Raw genomic sequence first — 25,681 nt, 5'->3', positions numbered from 1 at the left:
GGAAGTAAAAGGAAAAGAAAAAGGTTCCCCTCGCACGTATATGCTAGTCGTTCCTGACTCTAAGAGGTGGTGCCAGGGGTGAAATGTAAAATTTGTTACTACCGATTGTGTGGGCGTGACTTGGTGGGGGGGGTGTTAATGTGATTGGGTGGGTATGGCCAACTTTTTTTGTTTTTACTTTTAAAAGCCTTTTTTCTACAACCTCTTCAAGCATTTTTTTTTTGCCTTTAAAAGAAAAAAAAAGCCTCTGACGATCAGGCAACTAAGCTGGGATTGCCAGAGAAGCCTTTTAAAAGCATTTTTTCTACAACCGCTTTGGCTGAAGAGGTTGTAAAAAAATGCTTTTAAAAGCCTCTGATGATCCCAGCTAGGCTGCGCTATCATCAGAAGCTTTTTTTTTTACTTTTAAAAACATTTTTTCGGCTGAAGAAAAGTAAAAAAAGTAAAAAAAAAACCTCTGATGATCGCGCGGCTCAGCTGGGCACAGAGGGAGCGGAGACAAGGATTTTTGCTACCGGATCAGGCAATCCGGTCTGAACCGAGAGCATTTCAGCCCTGGGCGGTGCTCATCTCCGTTTCAAAGCTGAAAAGCTAGCGTTGTCCGAAGACGTCTCCGTGGTCATGTGGTCGGCATGACTCAACGCCAAAGGCGAACGGAACGCTGTACCTTCCCATCAAAGATGGTTCCTATTTGTCTACTTGTATTTTTTATGTGTTTTCAAACTACTAGGTTGGCAGAAGCTGGGACAAGTAATGGGAGCTCACCCTGTTACACAGCACTAGGGATCCAAAATGGACATAGTTTGCACAGCCTCATTTCTTTTAAAAATTGCTTAGTTGCTTTTAAGTTATTAGAAACCTTTGCGATCACATACTTTAGAGTACCCGGTATGTTTCTTTTAATCCTTAGAAAAAGAAATTTTGAATACAGATTTGAGGATTAGAAAATTCATTTATTTTGGAATAAACACCAAAGGGGTGATTAAAACATAGGTTTTGGAATGTTACAAATGAATTAAAGATCCAGATGGATTTGTTTTTTTTTTTGTTTGTTTTTTGTTTACATTTATATCCCGCCCTTCTCCGAAGACTCAGGGCGGCTTACAGTGTGTAAGGCAATAGTCTCATTCTATTTGTATATTTACAAAGTCAACTTATTGCCCCCCCCAACAATCTGGGTCCTCATTTTACCTACCTTATAAAGGATGGAAGGCTGAGTCAACCTTGGACCTGGTGGGGCTTGAACCTGCAGTAATTGCAGGCAGCTGGTTTTAATAACAGGCTTCTTATAGCCTTGAGCCACCATATTGAAATAATATTTTGAAATTAATTATAAAGCTTAATTATAAAGATTATAAATTCACTCCTTCTGAATTCTAAAAAAGAAAAAAGAAAAAAAGGATTTTGAAGGTTACCGTAATTGTTAGAGGAGACCAGAACGAACTATGATTACAATTAAAGGAGAATACAGTTTGATTTACTAATACCGAATACAGCAAAATACTTTAACATCAGATATTAAAGGATTTTGTTTTACTTTTAAAAATCTCTGTCATTATAGATAAGACTGTGTTTAAAAGACATAATGGAAGAGAAACAAGTTTTACTGGACAAGACTGAGTCTGATTTTTTTTGAAAGACAATACGCAAGAAAGATACTTAAAGGAATGGAAAAAATGGATTGGCTATATTCAACGTAGATATCAGACTAAGAGTTATCAGACTGTTTTTGAATGATTATGATGTATTATTTTTGATTGCTTTTGGGGGAAGTTAGGAATTGATGATTGTAGGGGTATAATTAAGTTGGGACGAAAATTTTTTAGCATATGTTTGTTTTATTTTTAACTATACCTTGTGCTCGTTCCGGGAAGTCGGGGGAGGGGTTATGAGGGGAGCAGGGGGAAAAAATTTTGTAAAACTTTTTGAATAAAAAAAAAAAAAAAAGACTGAGTCTGATTTGAATGTGGATTTAAAAATTACGACTACAAGAATGATATGGAAAAAGATACTATACTGGATATATAAGTGAAATTGGCTGATGCCTTAATAATTAAAAAGAATATAGAAATAACAAACCAAAACAGTGATATGGCTAACTTTCCTATATTTGATTTACAAAAGAATCTTAAAGTTTTGAGAGATTTTATGAGAAGGGACAAAAAAACGAATACAAATAAAATTCTAGGACAGTATTTGAAGGGATTAAAGATCAAGATTAAAGATAAAGGGAAGGGATGCAAGTTTATTTGATCAAGGTTAAAATAGATATATTTACTCTGGTAAGTCTTAATTGATTTTCACTGATTAGGACTGAATGAGTTTTTAAAGATTTGCTTATGAATAGAAAATGAGATGGAGAAAGCAGAGATTATTTATTGTATTTTAAAAGAAAGTGATATTACTAAAATGATTATATTTATTATGAAGGGGAAGATAATTTACATATATTTTCTTTTTCTTTACTATATTCTTTTCTTTCTGCATATCTTTCTTTGTTTTTGGCATTTATTCTGTCATTCCTTTTTACTTTGTTTTAATTATCTTTTAAATCAAATGTTCAATAAGAAAAGAAAATGATACAATATTTACTTCAAGGCTTAAATTCCTCCAATAACTTTTCAAAATTATTCTCCTTACATGCAGAATATTTTCAGGCATAATGTATGGAACAGAGGATTTGTAGGTTGTTTTCCTTCTGTGTGTTCAACTCGTGGTTGAAGGGGAATTATGCCAACATCCTGAAATTTTAGTAAAAATCTTTTTCAATCAAATGATGATAGAACCAAAATGGAAAGAAAACGAATATGTTTACTAAAATGTTATGTACTTAACAACACAAGTCATAGGAATCTAATCATGATACACAAAAATGAAAAAAACTCTATTTTCAAAGTACATGAGACATATTCTTTTTGAAGTGCTAAAGTATAAAAAAATGCTTACTGTGCCTAATAATTGCAAAAGAGATTTATTTACAAGAGATTAAAAGATTTCAATCTTGTTTAAAATATCTTCACACTCAAAAGAAGTACATTTACATACTTTTTCAGCTATTGTTTTAAAATGTCTATAGGAGAATAGCAAAATATTTAACAATTTTGTTTAAACTAATGCATCTCATTTCATCCCTGAAGGAAATCAGATCATTGTTTGCACACCTCATAAGGTTGTAAACAATGTAAACAATGCATGTATCATTGGATTTTAGTGGAATTGGAATATTCCTCTTTTGCTAACTGAAGATCTTGCTTTGTAAAATGGCCATTAACTGTAGAATAATTCTGCAAGGGAAAAGATACTTTGGACTGTAAAATATTACCAATTAAAATCCAACTCTTTATGATACATGAGCTAGAATATTTATTTATTTATTCTTAAGTCTAGTATATCAGCAATGTATTAGCCTTTCTCCTGTCTCAAAAACAGTCTCAAAATTTTCAGGGTATGATGATGATGATGATGATGATGATGATGATAATACTAATTTTTTCTATCAGACGTATTACATTTACAATAAACATACCAAATAGCTACAGTATATAATATATTGTATGGCCATAGAGTATAATCTTTTTTTATCTGCAGAAATTAAATTTGATTTTCCTTTTCTTGTTCTTTGGGGATCGAATAGAGGGTTAACTAGATTACTAAAATTCAGAAACACTGGAATGCAAGCATTACTTTGAATACCAGAATTAAATGACATTCCAACATTTTACTCCTTTACCCCAACCTTTATTTCTATGATCAGTTGGATATTTTATGGTAGTGAAGGGGAGGCCATTTTGTTTCAACTATACTAGAAGTGAGGAGTCACAAATCCTCGTTAAAATGAGCTCAGTCAGTAGAACTAGATAGAACATATCAATGATAATCAAAACATGAATAAGAATTTAACGTTAATCAATTCCTACTACAATGTTTTAATTCTGTCTTACCTAGCTGGGTTCCCTCCCTATGTGTTGGAATAACAATCTCAAAAACAATCTCAAAAATTATATATTTCATCAGTATATTTGGGAAATACCAAGATGGTTTAATCAATACTTTTCCTAGTTCAAGTAAGGAAATTGAGCAAAACTACTGAAACCATTACTAAGTTTCGGAATTTATTGCAGAGCAAGAAATACTGGGTCTTATCAGGAAGACAGAAATCAAGAGGGCTCATTTAGGGCTTGAGGCACTAGTGTAGGCAGTTGCTAAATAACGTCATAAGGCAACAAAGATATACAAGTTTCAAGAACATTTATTTTAAGTAACTAAGAAAGGTTCAAAGCTGTACCTGCTGCTTACTGATAGTGGCCTACAACTGCACCTGCAATTGCAGGCCATTATCAGTGGTAGGTTGAAGTTAAATATTTTACTATGACATAGTTTACTAAGAAATTAATTCCCAAGCATGAAGACATGTTTATAAGCTTATGAAGATACAGAACCAGTTTGGTCTAGTGGTTAAGGCACCAAGCTAGAAAGCAGACGACTATGAGTTCAAGTTCCACCTTAGCCATGAAAGCCAGCTGGGTGACTTTGGGCCACTTCCTCTCTCTTAGCCCAACCCTTTACCTCACAAGGTTGTTGTTGTGGGGGAAATAAGAGGAAGGTGTGTTGGATATGGAACCCTTGGGGATACAAATAAAATTTACTTAGAAGAGGAACAATTCAAGCTTTTACTTTTAAACCTGAGTTGGAAGAACGGTATTCTATGTCCCATTTTTAGATTACCCTTTGTCAAACAAATCACAATGCTCTATAGTTCAGGGGTGTCAAACGCAAGGCCCAGAGGCGCGATCCGACCCGTGGGGTGCTTAGATCTGGCCCATGGGGGAAACACCAAAAGACTGGCCCATGGTGCCTCTGGCAGCAAAAACGGAGCTGTTTTCGCTGGCAGAAGGTTGCAGGAGGCAGTCGCAACCGAAAACGGAGCTTGGGAGCCTGTTTTCACTGGCAGACCGCTCAGGCCGCCACAGGCATCCCTGACACAAGTGACATTGAGCTGGCCATGCCCACCCTGGCCCCACAAGGTCAAACACAACCCTGATGCAGCCCTCAAGGAAATCGAGCTTGACATCCCTGCCCTAGTTCAAATATGTTAAGCTATGACTGGTGGTTCCCCACAACATGCTAAGTCGATAAAAACTATTTATATCATGGCTTAATGTTGCGCAATACTCAAATTTAGTGAGGGAGGAAAAATGTGAATTTTTGATGGTTCTTTCCCCAAACATTATGATGCTGTACTTTTTAATAAAAGCTTAGCATCTGGTAGTTTAAGAATGAAAATTTGAATTTAGAACGAAGTGTAGACAGACCAGAGTGTTTGATTTAGGACAGGAGAAAAAACAGCATGATACCTAAAAAGCAATAAAATCTGGTGCCACTTCTCTGGAAAAAAAAATAGAATAGAATAGAACAGGATATAATTTTTTATTGGCCAAGTGTGATTGGACACACAAGGAATTTGTCTTGGTGCATATGCTCTCAGTGTACATAAAAGAAAAGATACCTTCATCAAGGTACAACATTTACAACACAATTGATGGTCAATATATCAATATAAATCGTAAGGATTACCAGCAACAAAGTTACAGTCATAAGTGGAAAGAGATTGGTGATGGGAATGATGAGTAGATTAATAGTAGTGCAGATTTAGTAAATAGTTTGACAGTGTTAAATTAAGGACACATTAAGAAAAAAAATTATTGTGACACACAATCTGACAAACACACAACATATAAATATCTCCTATTTTTAAACAACGTGTACCACAATAAAATAAAGGTTTTTTTAAAAAAAGAAAGAAAAAAAAATAAGGCTTTGTAAGGAGGGGACTCTTCTGCATGATTAGTGATTGCAAATATGTTGACGGTTTAGTTAAGATAGAATCAACCGCTGTGCGTAGAGGTGAAGAATTTAAGAAGCAAGCAGCAGGAAGAATGAAGAAATGTAAGCAACAAAGATCACCAGAGTTCAGGAAGTCCTATTTCCACATTCGGACCTTAAGACCATGAGAAGCGGGTTAGGAGGAGGCGACTGGATTGTCAGCCCGCCCTTCCTCTCCCCTCCCCCCCAACATAAACCTGCCTATCAGAGAAGCCCCTGTTGCTACCAAAAGCTTAGGATAAATAAACCCCGGGAAAACTCGCGGGGAAAAGCGACGTGGAACGGAAGGCACTAATCGCGCCCCCCCCCATCTCGAGAAAGCTACCATCCTCACAGCCACGAATTCCGCAGGTGTTAAGCGACCCACACGGCCCTTTCACACTCACTCTCGCCAACGACCGCCTTCAGCCCGGTGGGCGCCATGTCCCACCTAATCCCTCTTTGGCTCCTTCGGTTGCTGCTCCTCCTGCTGCTGCTGCTGCTCCGCCGGAGGCTGCCACTTCCGCGTCTTCAGGCGGGAGGAGCCGACCTCGAACCTCGCCACCTCTCAGCCCGGCCGGCGGGGACACACCCCTCACGTGCAGCAGGCGCTCCTGGGCTCCCGCGTTGGCTCTGCGGACCGGATGTGGGAGCCCGCGTAGGCTCGGAATGGGCTGCCTGCTACGGGTTGTACCTGCAACTGATTGTCAACTCGGTGCGTAGGTCTTGGGGCTGCTGTTGATCGGCCAAGAGAAGCAGCCTTTGCACAAGCAGGGCGCGCTTATGAAAAGGGCAGAGGTGATAAAATAGCGACTGGCGATAGATAAAAAGAAACCACCCAGTACTGAACAGGAGCTCCTTCGATTTGTTCCATAACATTTCGGAACTAATTTTCCTCTTTCTCGCTTTAATTTTAATGTTCCGGTTAAGCATTATTTTGCCTGAAATAATTATTTTGTATTTTGAATAAAATAAAAATTTGGGGAAAAAAGAACTTTCCTCTTTCTCCCTTTAATTGGATCGAGATGTCATTTGGTTCGGGTTATGAAAACTGCAAAGCGAAGGAAGATTTTGGAGGAAAAAAGAATAGTTTGATAGGAATATGTGAGTTGTAAAATAAAGAAGGGGTGGGTTAGATGGAGAGAGACAGTCTAAGGCCACAGAATCAAAAGAGGCTCCTGCTAACTTGTTATGAATTCCCTGGAAAGCCATATGATTTGGGATTTTATCCAGGAACAGTCAAGAGGCCAAAATCAAAGCCCTGTTGGTCAGCCCAACACACGATTTATTTTACCCAACACAATTTGAGCCAATAATTGGGCTGAGAAAGGAAACTGCAATTCAACACTTTATTTCTGGGCAGAATTAAAGAGAAGTATGATGTCCTGTCCTGATACCTCATCACTTGTTCTTAATTTACGGAAGAAATGGCAAGTTTAGGCTAACATCCCATATAAGTATAAGGAGTGCACTTAATTAGCTAAGCTTTTCATCCTCTGATTTTTTTAACATATTTTTTTTTATTTCATTTTGTCACAACAGTATATACAATCATCAACATAAACAATAACCCATCATGAGAGGAAAAAAAGTATATATAAGTAAAAGTATGCAACAACTATGTTAATTTGATATAATGAAGGGAACAATAGGACAGGAACGGTAGGCACTTTTGTGCTCTTATGCACGCCCCTTATAGTCCTCTTAGGAATGGGGTGAAGTCAATAGTAGACAGTTTTTGGTTGAACATATTGGGCTTTTGAGTAGAGACTATAGAGTCAGGTAGTGAGTTCCAAGCGTTAACAACTCTGTTACAAAAGTCATATTTTCTGCAATCAAGTTTGAAGCGGTTGACATTAAGTTTGAATCTATTGTTTGCTCTTGTATTGTTGCGATTGAAGCTGAAGTAGTCTTTTACAGGAAGGATATTACAATAGATGATTCTGTGTGTTAAACACAGATCATGTCAGAGCCAGCGGAGTTCTAAATTTTCTAATCCCAGGATTTCAAGCCTGGTGGTATAAGGTATTTTGTTGTTTTCGGAGGAGCGAAGAACTCTTCTAGTAAAATATTTCACGTTCGATAGTATTAAAGTCAGAGATGTGGTATGGGTTCCAGACGGATGAGCTATATTCAAGAATAGATCTGGCAAATGTTTTGTATGCTCTGGTTAGTAGTGTAGAGTTTTTGAAAAAGAAGCTACGTAAAATTAGGTTTACAACTCTTAGAGCTTTTTTTTGCTATGTAGTTGCAGTAGGCTTTGGCATTTAGGTCATTTGATATGAAAACTCCAAGATCTTTGACAGGGAGGGGGTCATCAGTAAGGTAATGTCCATCAAGCTTGTACTTGATGTTAGGGTCCTTTTTACCAAAATGTAAGACTGAGCATTTGCTGGTTGATATTTGAAGTTGCCAAGTTTTAGACCAATCGGAAACAAAGTCAAGGTCATCTTGAAGGGTAGAAATATTGTTAGTGGTATTGAATAGTTTGACGTCGTCAGCGAAGAGAACACAATAACTTGAGATAAGGTCACAGAGATCATTTATGTACAGTATGAAGAGCGTTGGTCCAAGAACACTACCTTGGGGTATTAATGATGAACTTTTTACCTCTTGGCCCATTCTTGATCAATTCTTGACCACAGTTTAATATTACCTTTCCTTGTTGTAATGGACCTACTTGCTAAATTCTTCAGAACAGCTACAAAAGGCCAGCTAGACTAGCACTTCTATAACTGAAACATTTGTGGTCAGCCTCTTTAGCTTCTTCTGGTGTCAAAGTAGGTGTTAGCTAACAGCTGATTTTAACAATGGCTACATCAAACAAAAGCAGGGACAAACTGGACTAGCTCTGATTGAAGCTACTTCATGGCTCACTTGCAAAAGAGCCCTTTAATAGTTTCCTAATAAATTAATAGGCCAGGCCCTCAGCCCAAACCTGAAAAAAAATCTTGGAATTCTGAAATAGTAGAAGAATATTTTCTCCCTCTTGGGGCCTGGAAAGGATGGAGAAAAGGTGCAACCAAAATGATGAGAAGAGCTAGAATCCAACTCTTGGGGATTTTTGGGGCATTTCAGACAGCCATTCCGGGATGAGCCTGCTGTTCCTGTACTCTGCTTGTTCTTGGCAGCTGAACAGTCCAACTTCGCTGTGGTGCCAAACAGGTATTTGCTGATGTAAGTTCATGGTACCTATCCTGGGGATGAATAGTTTTAATTAGGTTTTTTTTCTTTGCCTCACCTCAGCTTCTGGCCTCTGGGCTTCTTCCTCCTCATGAAGGTTAAATGCTACACTATCATTGCACACTATCATTGGTTGAATGCCAGTTTTTGCTTTCCAGCTATTGATCAGCTGGAGGGAATGATAGATCGATCTTGTAGAGTTTTTAGTGGGTTCATCCTCATGTCCTCATGTTAGTATGTATAAAATGCCTTGCACAGAAGACATATCTGCCTGTACATCACCGGGCCATTTGTAGAGTCAGCTGAGATCCACCTTATCTGTACAGATTTTAAGGAAATACTTCCTTCGTTCTCCAACATGTTTAGCATGCCAAATTGACAGTGTTAGTGATGATGTGGTTAGAAGCTGGGATCTTGTTAGCTTTCATTGGCTAATGTAGGATCCCCTTCTGATGACGGTGTACTGCCTTCTAGGACCATTTTGACGTTGAGGAGCTGAGGAGCTGGGCCCCTGACTCCTGTAGAGGGATCAGTCTATGTAATATCTCACCAATACTTTGCAACAAAAAAAAACCCCAAACATCCAGGCATTACAGAGTCTCCTTATGCATATGCATACGTTACATATGTCCTTCTGGCACTCACTACAGCTCATGCAGCTGCACTTTGCAGCAGCTGATGCTTTTGGATACTTTTCAAAGATAGCCCCATGTAAAGCACATTGTAGTAGTCCAAATGGGAGATGACCAGGGCCTGAGTGACTGAGCAGATATCTTCCCTATCCGGAAAAGGGCATAACATGCACAACACAGATTTGAGCAAAAGCCTTCCTAGCCATGGCTGCCATCTGCTCTTCATGTTCTTTCATGCGTTTCTAAGTTACAACACATGATTTTTCTAACTAACGTAAATAGAGATGATGTAAATAAGAAGTCAGAAGTTACCAAATGTTGTGCTGTAGCTTCTTGATTCCAGAGAGATTTCCCAGAGTAGAAAAGATTGTGAAGAATTTTTTTTCCAAAAAAAAAGAAAATACAATAGCAAGCTTTGAATGGGGACACTCTTACACTCTACACGTACACTTGTATATATTTAATAGACTCCTTCCATCTTATGTATAGAAATCCCCTTCATCCATTTTATAGCCTGAAAGTGTTGGGACTCTGGCCAACACTTGGTTTTCATCAACCGTTGTCATGAGATGTTGTTACAATTCTGAAGACAATTTTGAGAGGGTTATAGCTGTTCTTGAACAGTTCTTGTTCATAGAAGTCCACATTCTGACTCTTGGTACATTTTCCCATCAGTCATACTTTCATTTTTCCCTGGTGTTTGGCACATCGTTATTTTAGTTTACCCTAACTTGGCTGTTGTGTTTCATCCACCTGGGCGTTCCTGGGTGGCACGTACTTTATTAGATGAAGTTTTTTAAGCTCGTTATCCATCATGATCACCAGGAGAGGTCAGTTGCTGGGCCTTTCTGCAAAGGGATTACATTCTGATTAAACATGGATTTTCTCAGTTCCTCTAGCCTTTGGTTTCTATGTATCCAAAGTACTTTTTCAACAAAGGGCAGCATTATATTATAGCTATAAAATCATACGTAGTATGGAAAATGTAGATAAATAATTTTCCTTACCACTTATTTTTAGAATTTGGAATCGACCATTAAAACTAGATCACACTGTATCAGAAAATGGAATATAAGTTCCAGCGCAGAACATCATTTATATATGTTGGGGCTAAGTTGTATTATATTCAGTTTTAGAATAGGAATATCCAGGTGATAACATTGATGTCAATGAGGAACAAGCACAAGAGAAGCATATTTTGCAAATAATAAATTCTTCAATATCAGGAAAAACAACAAACGGATGAATCAATTGTACAGATACTATGTTCTTTTAGAAACCACAAACCCAATCCTGGATGCTCAATTCCATTATTGCAATGGGCTGCTGGGATTACATATAAATAAACAAGTGGGGTTGATAGGATGGGAGAGAACATGTTTCAAAATATGAAAAACTGGCTGTACTGAATGATTTGGGCCAACACAGCAGTTTCTGTCCTCTTTCCCCACAGCTTGCAAAGCAATTTCCTATTTGCAACTCATCAGCATATAACAGAAGTTTTTGGAATTGATCTAAGTGATCGTTCAGGGATCCTTCACAAATTAATCTATATATATAAAAGCAAAAACCACTCACGCCGTAATCACAAAATCTCCAGAAACGTAAAACCTGCAAACTTGAAATTTGCCATGTATGTTCCTCTTGGCTTCTAGGTGCTCACTAAGAAAGAATTTTTCGAAATGACCATCAGAGCATTAGGATTTCTTAATTAGCTCTGATGCTAATTAATTAGACATTCTACCCCTCCCAACTTGAAAATAACTCTGGAGAGAATGGGATAGCATGAGACAGGCTTCTTTGGGGCACGTCTGAGGGCGAGAAGGGGCTAAGAAGCCTGAGGGAGAGAAGGAGATAGGATAGAAGACATTTTTGTGGGGCAAGGTTGAGGGAGAGAAGGGGATATGATAAGGAAGGCTTCTGTGGGGCAAGCCTAAGGGAGAGAAAGGGAGAGGAGAGGCGGATTGTAACTACTCATTAATTTTCAAGCTGTAAGTATCAATTTATCAAGCCATATCACATAGTTTTGTAGCAAAGCACAGATATCCAGCTAGTATAATTGTACGACATTTAAGATTAGGATTGTACAATTTCTTCATAAAATGTGCTTTATTCTTCCCAAAGAAATTCAGCCCAAATATTGAACAAACAGGTTTGAAAAGAAAAACAAAACTAAATATGTTATGTTATGTTATGTTATGTTAAATAGAACTGCATTCTACTTATAAGACAATTGAGGAGGGAATACTTTATCTTTAGAAAGCATATTTGTTTTCTTTCGTATTATTTGTGAGAATTCATTTTTTTCTCTGACTTTTCTTTATTTTTTTTTAAATTTTTCCATGTTTATAAGGTTGGGTGTATTAATGCTTCTAAGGTGGAAAGCCAGACTGGTATTTTCATATGATTTTGTTGTCTGATTTTATTCCACACCACTAATAATGCATTTCTTATGTAATGCCTTTGAAAGTATTGATGTGCTGTGTTTCTCCCACACCTAAGAAATGCATGCCACCCTAGATGGATATCGTGACCCTTCAATAATAATAATTTCCTATTTTTTAAGGTTATCTGCTCTTTTACACATGTAAGTACAGCAGCTTGGTGATACAATTCCCAGTCAGGCAGGCCAAATCCCCCTTTCCCTTTTAATTCTTGCAATTAAATTTATTTCTCGTTTTTTTCCTTGCCATATAAACTTCAACATGGTTTTATTTAAGTTCTCAAAATATTTTTTCTCTAATTTTATGGGTATGTTTTGAAATAAAGAGTATCTTTTGTGGAGTTAACATATTCTTGAAGACAGATTTGTACCAGATTTGTCTTCGGTAAACTCTTTGATTTTGCTCCTTCTTGCTCTGTGGCTCAACAGTGAATAAACTAGGACGTTGCCTAAATTTCTGGGAATATTTAAAAATATTTTTCTTGCTGCGGACAAGAATGGTATCTGAGGGAGTTATGGGGAGGAGTGAAATATTTAGGCCAACCAGGTGAAAAAGAGTGGGCAACTCTATGGTATTTAAAAGTGAGTAATCTGTTCATGACAGAGAACATATTGGGGGAAAAAATCCTTCCTATTAAAGGTAAGTTTGTATTTCTTTTAGCAAGGGAAGGAGAGGATAAGAACAGGAGACTACTCTAATGCCATAGAGTATCTACAGTCCCATATGTTTATCTGAGAATCCATCCCATAGAACGCCAAGGGGTTTCTGATTGCATTGCCAAGTTACAGCTTGTTTGCTTGCTTGTTGATTTAACATTTCTACATAAAAGATTAATTTGACTAAATAAATGGATAAAATGCTGTAATTGCCAGGTAAAAACTCAATAGAATTGTTCCCTTAGGAATATCTGTCATGATTTATTTGGACTTTGCTACAGATTCATATTGAACATGACTAGAGAAATCATTTAATTTTTTTTGTAGGAATCTAGTGGTTAAACATTTTGTTATATTACCATATTGATAGCCTACCTAATGTTTTCTGGCTCATTTATAGCAACAGAATATTAAAATCTAATAATAATTTTTTAAAAACAGCTAAAAACATTAAAATTTCAACCACAATATCTTTAAAAGAACCCAGCATAACTACAATTTGGTGAACTAATAGTTCAGAGAAGTCAATATGCAAGAATTTTCACAGTTTTCATCAGATACTAGAAGCAATACTATGTCAAGCAAATGTTAATGGCTCTAAATTCCATCACTATGTCCGTAATAGTCAACATTCTTCCCAGTTGCAATTGCCTACATCTTATTAAGTTGAAGAAAGAGAGATGAACCTGCAAGAATTTATATGACAATGGTATGATTGTTCAAGAAGCTCAGATAAATAAGTAAATAAATAAGTAAATGATTCCTCCCCGATTTATAATTGATTTATTTAAGAGACTCTTATCCCTGAGATCTTTTTCTCATCAATTAAACTGGATCAAATTCATTCATGAGTTTATAAATATTTTAGTAATTTTTTGCTATTTATTGCATTGATTTAACATTTTCCTTAATTATAGACTATGGTAGGGGTGATGGAGAAGGTTATGGGGTTTAATTGGGCAAAGGCAAAGAGTTCACCTTCCAGAGGTTTCCTACTCCCTTACACCCCTTATAATGCCCCAAAGGTTGGGCGGGGGGCGGGGGGCGGGAGAACCACTAAAACCTAGTGCTGTCTCCTGGAGATGATAACAGTTGGATATCCTGATGTTCTCCAGTTGATAAGTGAACTGAATTCCAGTCCCCAGGAAAATAACCGATTGTCCATCCTGTCAGCCTGACTTCTGACAGGAGTGTGTAAGAAAGGCACATGGTGGGGAAGCCTCTGCAAGAGTGGATTTTTGGTGTTACCAGATGTGAATGTGGGTTGTAGCACTGATTCTTTATTTATTTCATCCATTTATACATACAAACATACATATTACTTTCTAATATATGTAGACATGCACAGACACCTTTCTCGCTGAATGTTGGGTAAAGTAAGCAGGCCTGGGGAAGATATAGGAATAAGGGGGCTCTGAAATGAGTGCCAGAGTGAATGATTACATTTTTTTTCTCTGCAGGAAATTCTGCATCCCTAAGATGAAGAAACCCTTCATATTTCTACTGTTTACTGTATTGCTTTTTGAAAAATATGCAAATACTCAGACATGTGAAGTTGATAGTGTGATTGAATTGAAGACTAAGAAAATAATTGATTCTGCAGGTATTTAGTGTTTCATTTTTTATTTTTTTTTATTTATATCCCTCCTTTATTATTTTTTAAATAACTCAAGGTGGTAAACATACCTAATACGCCTTCCTTCTCCTATTTTCCCCACAAAAACCACCCTGTGGCTTGGGTTGACTGAGAGAGTGACTGGTCCAAAGTCACCCATCTGGCTTCCATATTAAGGCAGCATTGAAACTCTCAGTTTCCTGGCTTCTAGCTTTGTTTATCAAATTTATGTACTCCTCATCAACTCTTGCATGCCTTTGGTGCTTTTCCTCCTCTCCTTTCATCAGATGCTTCATGGAGGCAACATAGAGTGTGTTGCTGTGCATGGGAGAGGCAGCCTGAAGCAGTCTGTTTTCTGTTGGCACCTGGGTGGTTACAATTGGTTTGCTGATTTTTTGAGGGACCAGCCTCTTCCATCTGGAAGGTGCGCAGCCACTTTTTGTGGTCACTTTTAAAAACTTTTATAAAGGGGCCCATAACCAGATCAGCCTGTCTCTTGTTAACATTTCTAATTGGAAGGAATCATCTTTTGTACGCTTGAACCTGGCTGGCAGGGAATTCCCTTCCTAAAGAAGTCTTAAGCGCTGGTTCATGTTGTCCTTTCCTTAATCTTTTTTTTTTTTTCAGAAAAAAGCACAATATTTTTTTACATTTGTAAAAAAATTGTAACATGTACCTTTGTAATGGGGTGCAATTTAAGCAATTAGGTATCATAGAACAGCAAAGTCATGAAACAAATCATCATAATAAAGGAAATAATAAAATGGTTCTGCTTAAAAGTTTGCATATCCTTGACTGTTTGGGTTCCTACAGCTCCCACACTTAAACTTCACCCAATTCTAGCTTTTCAAGAACATTTATCCAGCAGCTGCACAAATCTCTTGGCTTCCACCTAGTGGTCAAGAGGTAGAAAAACTGCCTGGTCTTTTCATGATATATATATTTTAAGTTCAGTTGACCATATGACAAGAGAGAAAGGGGGTGGGGGAAGACAGAAAAAAAATTGCACTGCATAGAGGAACCAGAATGTCATGTATGTCAACCGGAAGAGACCTTTATGTTGGATCGGGCAAAAGTGCAAAGATAAAGAAAAAAAAACCCAAAGCAGTGATTTCTGACTTTTTTCATTGCTCTAGAGCAGGGGTCTCCAACAGTGGCAACTTTAAGACTTGTGGACTTCAACTCCCAGTTATCTGGGAATTGAAGTCCACAAGTCTTAAAGTTGCCAAGTTTGGAGGACTCTGCTCAAGAGCAATAGTTCTCAACCTTTCCTTCACCACAGACCCCACTTTAAATATCTTTTGTGGCCATGGACCATGTCCATGGACCTACAAGACTTAAGATTTAAATCATAACATTTCTTCAAGCCTTCGCAGACCCCTTGTGATGGCATCATGCCCCCCCTCCCAAGGGGTCCACAGACCACAGGTTGGGAACTATTTTATTTATTTATTTATTTATTTATTTATTTGTCAATCATATATAAGATAACAGGTAAAAGTATAAACATAATTTGGATACATGAAAAGAGTAAGTAAAAAAAGGAATATTAGGACAGGGACGGTAGGCACACAGGTGCACTTATGCACTCTCCTTACAGACCTCTTAGGAATGGGGCGAGGTCAACAGTAGACAGTTTAAGCTTAAAGTTTTGGGGGTTTGGGGAAGAAACTACAAAGTCAGGTAGTGCATTCCAGGCATTGACCACTCTGTTACTGAAGTCAGTAACTACTACTATTAATATTACTGTTACTACTGCACTAGGGTACACAAAAAGTTACAAGTTCAACCTCTTGCTTTACATTTTCAGTTAATTCAAACCATTTCTATAACAGCAAATGCAATCTGATTATCAAAACCTAAAATCAAAGCTTCATTTTTTTATGTTTTGAGCATAAAGCAGCAATTTGGAACATATTTCTTTTCAAGTAGGAAAAAAACCTATATAAATTCTTCTTTTTAATTAAAACAGTCAGTTTTGCCATTTTCACAATCACCTTTACATCTATTCTTTCATTGTGGGAATTGATATATGTTTCCATCTTTGTGGATATAAAATTCTCAGTGCCATCAGCATACAAAGTAACGGTTCTGAATTTTATTTCAAGTTCTTTATCTATCACATTGAAAAGGAAAAGTTCTGGTTTTAGCTTTATATTTATTTTAAGAATCTTCTGAATTAAAATTACTGATCCCATTATTTTTTTGCTTTGACACAAGTCCACCAGAGATAATAAAAAGTATTCTTATTACATTTACATTCTCAGCATACATATAAAATTCCTTTACACATCTTTGATGGTTTCCTGGAATTAAGTACTAGCGATACATTATTTTATAAAAGTTTTCTTTCAGATTGTAGTTCAATATAGAATAGAATAGAATAGAATTTTATTGGCCAAGTGTGATTGGACACACAAGGAATTTGTCTTGGTGCATATGCTCTCAGTGTACATAAAAGAAAAGTCAATTTATAAAAGTCAATTTATTCATCCACATATTTTCCCATTGATTCTTACCAAAGTTCTTTGTCCATTGAATCATAGAGTCTTTAACATAGCAATTTTCAAAATTCAGTTTCGATGTTTTATAAATCTTAGTAATAATATGTTTATCATTAGCACACAATGCAATTTCAAACTCACTTTTTGCAAACTCTAGGTATGGATTTTCTTATCTAAGTTAAAGCTTTCTTTTAGCTGTAAATATGTGAGCCAGTAACAAATATGCCTTCTAACAAACTTCAAATTTTCTTCAACTTCAAATTAGGTTAACCTTGAATAAAACATATTATTTCACCATAAGTTCACCAAATTGGTCTTACTATTATTTCTTTTCTAAGAAAGGCTTCTTGAGGTGAACAACCAAAGAGATATCTTAGGAAGAAGCCTTATTTTACATTTAGTCCAAATTTTTAGGATGGCACATATAACAAAATGATTATTGAATGCTGCATTGACCTTAATTTTGTCATACCACAAAAGGCCTACCCTCCAAAACTCAATTCATGGCCTCCAGATCTAATAATAATTTTAATTAATAGTTTTTAGGATCATCCATCCTATATCTTTTAGACATAGTGCATCCATAGAGACAGATTCTCTGTTGATACTTAAAACTAAGTGGTTTAAAAAATATCCTTCAATATGTTCAATATTTTGCTTCAGTCTGTAATTTTAAGACAATATTATGTGTTCTTCTCCTTTAATTGTAACCTTTAGTTCCTTCTAGTTCCCACTAATGTCCAATTTTTTTAATCTTACCTTTTTAAAAATAAAGCAAACAAAAAGCATTTTTTCCATGGAAGAATTCTTTATAATTAATTTCAATTTTTTTATTTCAAACTTAGCTGGATCCTTAGTCTATAACTTTCTAAAACCAAAGTTTTAATCACTATTTTGCTATTTATTAAAAAATAAATTATTTAAGTTGTTAAACTCATTAAAACATTCTTTTATAACTAAAGAAAAATTAACAAAAAGTTTCTGGGATTGATTAGAAAAAAAAAGTGAACTTAGTCTTTTTAAAGATGTTACCACAGTTTGAGCAAGCGAGATAAACTTGCCAGAGACTGCTGTTGTGTGACCTTTTCATTAGAAACAACTATCTGGAGTACTTGTAAGCAACTTCTCTCCTTGTCTGGAGAGGAATTATTGAAGAGTCAATCTACAGGTAGTTTTCAACTTACATCAGTTCATTTAATGACCATTCAAAATTACAATGGCATTGAAAAAAGTGACTTATGAACATTTTTCATGCTTACGACTATTGCAGCATCCCCATAATCATGTGATCAAAATTCAGATGCTTGGCAACTGACTCATAGTTAGGATGACTGCAGTGTCCTGGGGTCATGTGATCACATTTTACCACCTCCTGACAAGCAAAGTCAATGAGGTAGCTAGATTCAGTTAACAACCATGTTACTAACTTAACATCTGCAGTGAGTCACGTAACAACTATGTTCCTGAATAAACATAGAATAAAATTCAATTAACAAATGTTTCACTTAGCAGCACAAATTTGGGGCTCAATTGTGGCTATAAGTTGAGGACTACCTGTACTTTCCTGCCTCTTCATATTGCTGCGGTTATTGGCTCTGCTTTTTGTGGCACCATCTTCAGTTGGCCATTCAGTCCTGCCATTCCTTCCTCAGGAAATCCATGAGACATAGATTATTAAACAATTATATTTTAAAAAAATTATAAAAAGAGGAGCCATGGTGACACAGTGGTTAGAAGGCAGTATTGCAGGCTAATTCTGCTGACTGCCAGGGCTTCAGTCCTCACCAAGGTTGACTCAGCCTTCCATCTTTCTGAGGTCGGTAAAATGAGGACCTGGAGTATTGTTGGGGTCAATATGCTGACTCTGTAAACCGCTTAGAGAAGGCTGTAAAGCACTGTGAAGTGGTATATAAGTCTAAGTACATAAGTCTAAGTGCTAATGTCATGTGTTATCAAGAACCCATTTCTCCTACTTATAATACATAGCTATTTCCCTGTTACTTCATGATTTTTATATAGACTTAAAAAGTGAAGTTTTGATGTTTTAAATCATTTGATAAAGTGGACGTTATGCTAATTGTTTAGCTAATATTTTATATTGTTCATTTAAATTTAATTTAATTTGCAATAGATGTTTTAATTTTTTTAAAAAAAAAAGAAACACAGGCTGCGTTAACAGAGGGATAGAATGAAGATCACGTGAAACATTAATGCCACTTTAATAATGCCTTGGTAAGACCACACTTTGGATACTGCATCCAGTTTTGGTCGCCATGATGTAAAAAAGATGAAAGAGTGCGGAGAAGAGCAACAAAGATTATTAGGGAATGGTTGCTGGAATTGGGTATGTCTAGTTTAATGAAAAAAAGGAATAGGGGTAACATGATAGCAGTGCTCTAATATCTCAGGGATTGCCACAAAGAAAAGGGAGTAAAACTATTGTCCAAAGCACCTGAGGGCAGAACAAGAAGCAATGGATAATCAAGAAGAGAAGTAACCTAGAACTAAGGAGAAATTGCCTGACAGTTAGAACAATTAATCAGTAGAACAACTTGCCTTCAGAAATTGTGAATTCTCCAACACTGGAAATTTTTAAAAAAGAGATTGGACAACCATTTGTCTGGAATGGTATAAGGTTTCCTGCCTGATCAAGACCTCCAAGATCCCTGCTAACTGTGTTATTCTGTTCTGTTCTGTTCTGTTCTGTTCTGTTCTGTTCTGTTCTGTTCTGTTCTGTTCTGTTCTGTTCTGTTTTGTTTTGTTCTGCTCTGCTCTGCTCTAGTTTGTGGTGTATTGAAGATTGGTTTCTTTACTGTTAACATTTTGCATACCTCCCTCCTCCAATATGATCCAATCTTTTGGAAAGGCAATGTATTTCAATAACATATGCCAAACAACTGCTAAACTAAGGGCTTTAGTTAACATAGTCACATAAGAAGAAAACATATACAGAACAACCCCTAATCTTAAATTATAGCATTTCTCTAAGGACAGGTACAAGTTCCTGAATGCATATTTAGCAGACTTGGAGTTCTTTAAACTCCAATCATATATGATTACTGCAGAGACATATGAGAACATTTATTCTGAATTTCATCTCACCTATTCAGAAAGCTTTATTCCCAGGTTATAATAGAATAGAATAGAATAGAATAGAATTTTATTGGCCAAGTGTGATTGGACACACAAGGAATTTGTCTTGGTGCATATGCTCTCAGTGTACATAAAAGAAAAGATACGTTCATCAAGGTACAACATTTACAACACAATTGATGATCAATATATCAATATAAATCATAAGGATTGCCAGCAACAAGTTATAGTCATACAGTCATAAGTGGAAAGAGATTGGTGATGGGAACTATGAAACGATTAATAGTAGTGCAGATTCAGTAAATAGTCTGACAGTGTTGAGGGAATTATTTGTTTAGCAGAGTGATGGCCTTCGGGGAAAAACTGTTCTTGTGTCTAGTTGTTCTGGTGTGCAGTGCTCTATAGCGTCGTTTTGAGGGTAGGAGTTGAAACAGTTTATGTCCAGGATGCGAGGGATCTGCAAATATTTTCACGGCTCTCTTCTTGATTCGTGCAGTATACAGGTCCTCAATGGAAGGCAAGTTGGTAGCAATTATTTTTCCTGCAGTTCTAATTATCCTCTGAAGTCTGTGTTTTTCTTGTTGGGTTGCAGAACCGAACCAGACAGTTATAGAGGTGCAAATGACAGACTCAATAATTCCTCTGTAGAATTGGATCAGCAGCTCCTTGGGCAGTTTGAGCTTACTGAGTTGGCGCAGAAAGAACATTCTTTGTTGTCCTTTTTAATGATGTTTTGATGTTAGCTGTCCATTTGAGATCTTGCGATATGATAGAACCCAGAAATTTGAAGGTTTCTACTGTTGATACTGTGTTGTCAAGTATTGTGAGAGGTGGAAGTATGGAAGGGTTTTTCCTAAAGTCTACCACCATTTCTACGGTTTTGAGTGTGTTCAGTTCCAGATTGTTTTGGTTGCACCACAAGGCTAGTCGTTCGACCTCTCGCCTATATGCGGATTCGTCGTTGTCACGAATGAGACCTATCACTGTTGAGTCATCTGCGAACTTCAGTACCTTAACAAAATGGATCATTGGAGATGCAGTCATTGGTATACAGAGAGAAGAGAAGTGGGAGAGCACACAGCCTTGGGGGCCCCTGTGCTAATTGTACAGGTATTTGATGTGATCTTGCTTAGCTTCACCTGCTGCTTCCTGTTTGTTAGGAAGCTTGTGATCCACTTACAAGTCTGTTCCGGTACCTGTAGCTGGTTTAGCTTAGTTAGAAGAATGTCTGGAATGATGGTATTGAATGCTGAACTAAAGTCTACAAAGAGGACCCTTGCATAGGTCTTTGGAGACTCAAGATGTTGTAGGATGTAGTGCAGAGCCATATTAACAGCATCATCTGTTGATCTATTTGCTCGGTATGCAAATTGCAAGGGGTCTAAAAGCGGATTCGTGATGGTTTTCAGGTAGGAAAGCACTAGCCTTTCAAAGGTTTTCATGACTACAGATGTTAGAGCAACTGGTCTGTAGTCATTCAGTTCCTTGATGGTGGGCTTCTTCGGCACTGGGATGATGGTAGAGCGTTTGAAGCAAGAAGGAACATAGCACATCTCTAGTGATTTATTGAAAATATGGGTGAAGATGGGGGCCAATTGGTCAGCACAGACTTTTAAGCAAGAAGGAGTTATCTTGTCTGGGCCTGGAGCTTTTCCTGGCTTTTGTCTGTGAAATAGATCCTGCACTTCCTTTTCTGTGATCACTAGGGGTTGTGAACCCAATGAAATGGGGTCAGTTGTAGGAGGCTTGGCTGTTGTTGGTGTGTCTGAGATGGGGTTGTGGAGATAGGTGGCTGTAGTTTCCTTTCAAACCTGCAGTAAAACTCATTCAGGTCATCTGCCAGTTGTTGATTACCTTCAGCCTGGGAAGGAGGTTTGCCATAGCCGGTGATATTTTTAAGAGTTTTCCACATGTTTGCTGGTTCATTTGCTGAAAATTGATTCTTTAGCTTTTCAGAGTAGCCTCTTTTTGCTGCTCTTATCTCCCTTGTTAGTGCATTTCTGGCCTGATTGTACAGCATTTTATCACCTTTTCTGTAGGCTTCCTCTTTGGAATGTCGTAGCTGCTTAAGTTTAGGTGTAAACCAAGGTTTGTTATTACTGTGTATTCGCAAGTTCCTTGTAGGTACACATAGGTCTTCACAGAAGCTGACATATGATGTTACAGTATCTGTGAGTTCATCCAGGTCTGCAGAGGTATCTTTATAAATATTCCAATCAGTGCAGTCAAAACATGCCTGTAGCTTTAATTCTGATTCCTCCGTCCAGGTTTTCACTGATTTAATTATTGGTTTTATGGCTTTAAGTCTTTGCCTGTAAGCAGGTACAAGGTGAATCATGCAATGATCAGAGTGTCCTACAGCTGCACGTGGTAAAGACCGATAGGCATCTTTTAGTGTTGTGTAGCAGTGGTCTAGAGTATTCTTGCCTCTGGTGGGACAATTGACATGCTGAAAGTATTTTGGTAGTTCTTTCCTTAAGTTTGCCTTGTTTAGATCTCCCAAAACAATGGCCAGTGAATCAGGGTGTTTGGCTTCAGCCTCCATGATTTGGTCAGCTAGAGTTCGTAATGCCTCGTTTACACAGGCTTGTGGTGGGACATAAACAGCAATTAGAAGAAATGAGGAAAATTCACGAGGCGAATAGTAAGGTTTGCAGTTGATAATTAGAGTCTCTAAATTGTTGTCACAGAATTTGTAAATTATGTTAAAATCTTGACACCAGGTTGAATTAATATATAGGCATAAGCCTCCTCCTTTCTTTTTACCAGATGTTTCTGGAATCCTGTCTGATCGTTCAATTTGAAATCCTGGAATGTTCAGGCTGCTATTTTCAATTGATTCATTTAACCAGGTTTCAGAGAAGCATAGGACTGCTGAATTGCGAAAATCAGAATAGTATTTGTTTAAGAGGAGTATTTCATCCATCTTGTTTGCAAGTGAGCGTATATTTGTTAGGAAAATTGAAGGCAGAGGAGTTTTAGTGCGGGTTCTTAGCTTGATTAAGATCCCAGATCGTTTACCTCGTTTCCTTCGTTTCCGTCGTTTGGTTTTTTTAGTAATCCATGGCTCCGTGGGAATTGCCTCCTCCTGTGTTAGAATCTCCTCCGTGTTTGTAAAGACAGGCGGGGGTGAGATTAAAGAAAGCTGCTCCTTAAAGAAATGTTCCTTAATTTTTAGCAGATGGTCTCGTGAGTAGGAAATCCGTAGTGAGTCACAGAGAACAATTAGAAATAAAGAAACAATTAGAGAGCATTTCACCGAGGCAGCCTTCGTCGGCGCCATCTTAGGTGGAAAAAACTATGTGCATGATTTGTGCATGATTTGATAATAAACATTTATTCTGACAGAGTAGAGCATTGTATTGGGGATATAAGATAAGTCATACTGTATGTTGCAGCAATACTTGCTTTAAGCATGACATAGTAAATAATTAAATGAAAAATGCGTTGCACTGGGCTATATATTCTGTATTCAGCTATCTCTGTATATAGATGAGTTGTTATTAGTAGGCAGTTATTTTAAAGTTTCCCTTTGAATGTACGGTAATTTCCTTTTCTCTCTCTCTCTTGACTATAGCCATCCATATCCTCAATCACTTTGCTTTGTAACAAACAACAATATGGCAGTCCAGAAGTGAAATAGGTCCCATTCTTCTCAAACTGCAGAAGAGATAGGAAATAGCAGCAATTATCTTTCTGATGTCTACAGAATAGACATTTTCTATCTTTTGAACATAGAAACCACACTGGCATTTTGAAAAAGTGTAAACAATGGAATATTCATGGGACTGGTTATCATGGTATGCCAGATAAGTTTTAAAACCTCTGATATCACAAAAAAAAAACATTGTGGGATTTCTGAAAGACAAATTAATTACCTGTCAATCTGAATCTCTCCATTTTATTCAGAAAACCCCAATCATAAAGGATTAATTCATCTCTTTTCCTTTCCTTTCCTTTCCTTTCCTCTCCTCTCCTCTCCTCTCCTCTCCCTTTCTCCCCTCCTAATGATGAGGTAGTTATTTTTTTCTGTACATGAATATGCAGAAATGAAAGCAAAAGTATGACAGCAAAGCAAAAGATAGCAAAACAAAAGATTGCAAAACAGAAATAAAGAATACTGTTTGAATGAGGATGCATGTGTTAATAACAATCACTGGTTTCATTTCCCAGTGTCTTCAAATGCCCAGCTGGTTTGCCAAGATGCGAAAACTCGAGGTTCTACTGTCAGTTGTCCATCAGGTGAGAACTAAAAACTTGTGGAAAATTAGGAGTGCACTATAGGCGTTTTGAGAATGAGCTGTGTCAACTTTGACATAGAAAGGATGGCACTATGAGCAATTTTATTCAGCTCAATATGATAGAAAAATAGAAAGATGGATGGATGGATAGATAGATAGATAGAAAGATAGCTAGCTAGCTAAATAGATGATAGATAGATGATAGATAAATAGATGAGAAATAGGTAGATAGATACAGATAGATAGATGATAGATAGCTAAATAGATGATAGATAATAGATAGTTAAATAGATGATAGATGATAGATAAATAGATGATAAACAGGTAGATAGATACAGATAGATAGATGATAGATAGCTAAATAGATGATAGATAGATGATAGATAATAGATAGTTAAATAGATGATAGATAGCTAAATAAATAGATGATAGATAGCTAAATAGATAATGGATAGTTGATAAATAGATAGCTAAATAGATGATAGATAGATAGCTAAATAGATTATGGATAGCTAAATAGATGATAGATAGATAGATAGATAGACAGACAGACAGACAGATAGATAGATACTATCAATACGATGCCCAGTGATATTTTGGATAAAGCTCAACAAGGTGTCCATTTATTTAGAATATATCCCAGTGGCTGGTTTCATTTCTGTATCCAGGGGCTATATTAATAAACCAGGATACAAAGTCTGCAAGGTCTGTTGGCAGGCCTTCTGTCTTGCAGCCCCTTTGTTGCAACTTTAGATGCTAGTTTATTAGTACAGCCATCGTATTAAGTGACAGAGCCAGTGAGAACAAGGCTAAAGCATTCAATCTTTTGCAGAGAGCTGGATTTTGGGCAGAAGGTGAAAAAATAGCTGTAGGGAGTCAAGTGTCGGCTGAATAAAACTATCCAGCGAGGTGCTTCAATGGGCTGGCTACAGAAACGCTTGGATGCAGGCAGGGCAGCTGCCCCCCCCATCTATCCACCTCTGCCCTCCCGATCTGAGCACCATGCGGCTGCCGGCCGAAGCCTGCCTGTATCCAAGCATCTCGCTGGCCAGCGAGGTGCTTCAATGGGCTGGCTACAGAGACGCTTGGATGCAGGCAGGCTTCTTTTGGATCGGATCCATGCACCCCGCTCCCCACCCAATCCAAGCGCTGCACGATTAAAGCCCCCACCGACCAAATCCTACCTGCATCTGCTTCTCTCTGGCCAGCGTCTCTCTGGCCAGCGTGGCCAGCGAGGCGCTTTAATCACTGGCTAGAGAGACGCTTGGATGGAGGCCTGCTTCGGTCAGTGGCCTTGCTGCGCACCGGATCCAAGCGCCGACAAACACAGGTAAGTAATGGTGGGGAGGGGAGGGGCAAGGGGCAGGGTGAACCGGCAATTTAACAAACAGTTAAATTGTGTGTATGTGTATGTATCTGTGTCTGTTTATTCATTCATTTATTTATTTTGT

General features: G+C 37.4%; 1 protein-coding gene across 3 annotated transcripts in view; it reads right to left on the bottom strand.

Moving 5' to 3' along the window:
• The window catches only part of STXBP2 (syntaxin binding protein 2), a 47,941-nt gene extending 41,514 nt beyond the window's left edge, over window positions 1-6,427 (bottom strand). The window contains exon 1 of one of the 3 annotated variants that reach the window (XM_058169409.1): window positions 6,270-6,427. In XM_058169409.1, the coding sequence (XP_058025392.1) occupies window positions 6,270-6,306 (37 nt within the window). In that variant the 5' untranslated portion in view covers window positions 6,307-6,427. The remainder of the gene's footprint in view (window positions 1-6,269) is intronic. The other 2 variants (XM_058169408.1, XM_058169411.1) reach the window with 2 other exon arrangements.
• Between the last annotated feature and the right edge of the window lie 19,254 nt (window positions 6,428-25,681).

Source organism: Ahaetulla prasina, chromosome 2, assembly GCF_028640845.1.
Source record: "Ahaetulla prasina isolate Xishuangbanna chromosome 2, ASM2864084v1, whole genome shotgun sequence".
Classification (NCBI taxonomy): Eukaryota; Metazoa; Chordata; class Lepidosauria; order Squamata; family Colubridae; genus Ahaetulla; species Ahaetulla prasina.
The sequence above is the reverse complement of the archived record's forward strand: the minus strand, read 5'-3'. Positions and strand labels throughout refer to the sequence as shown.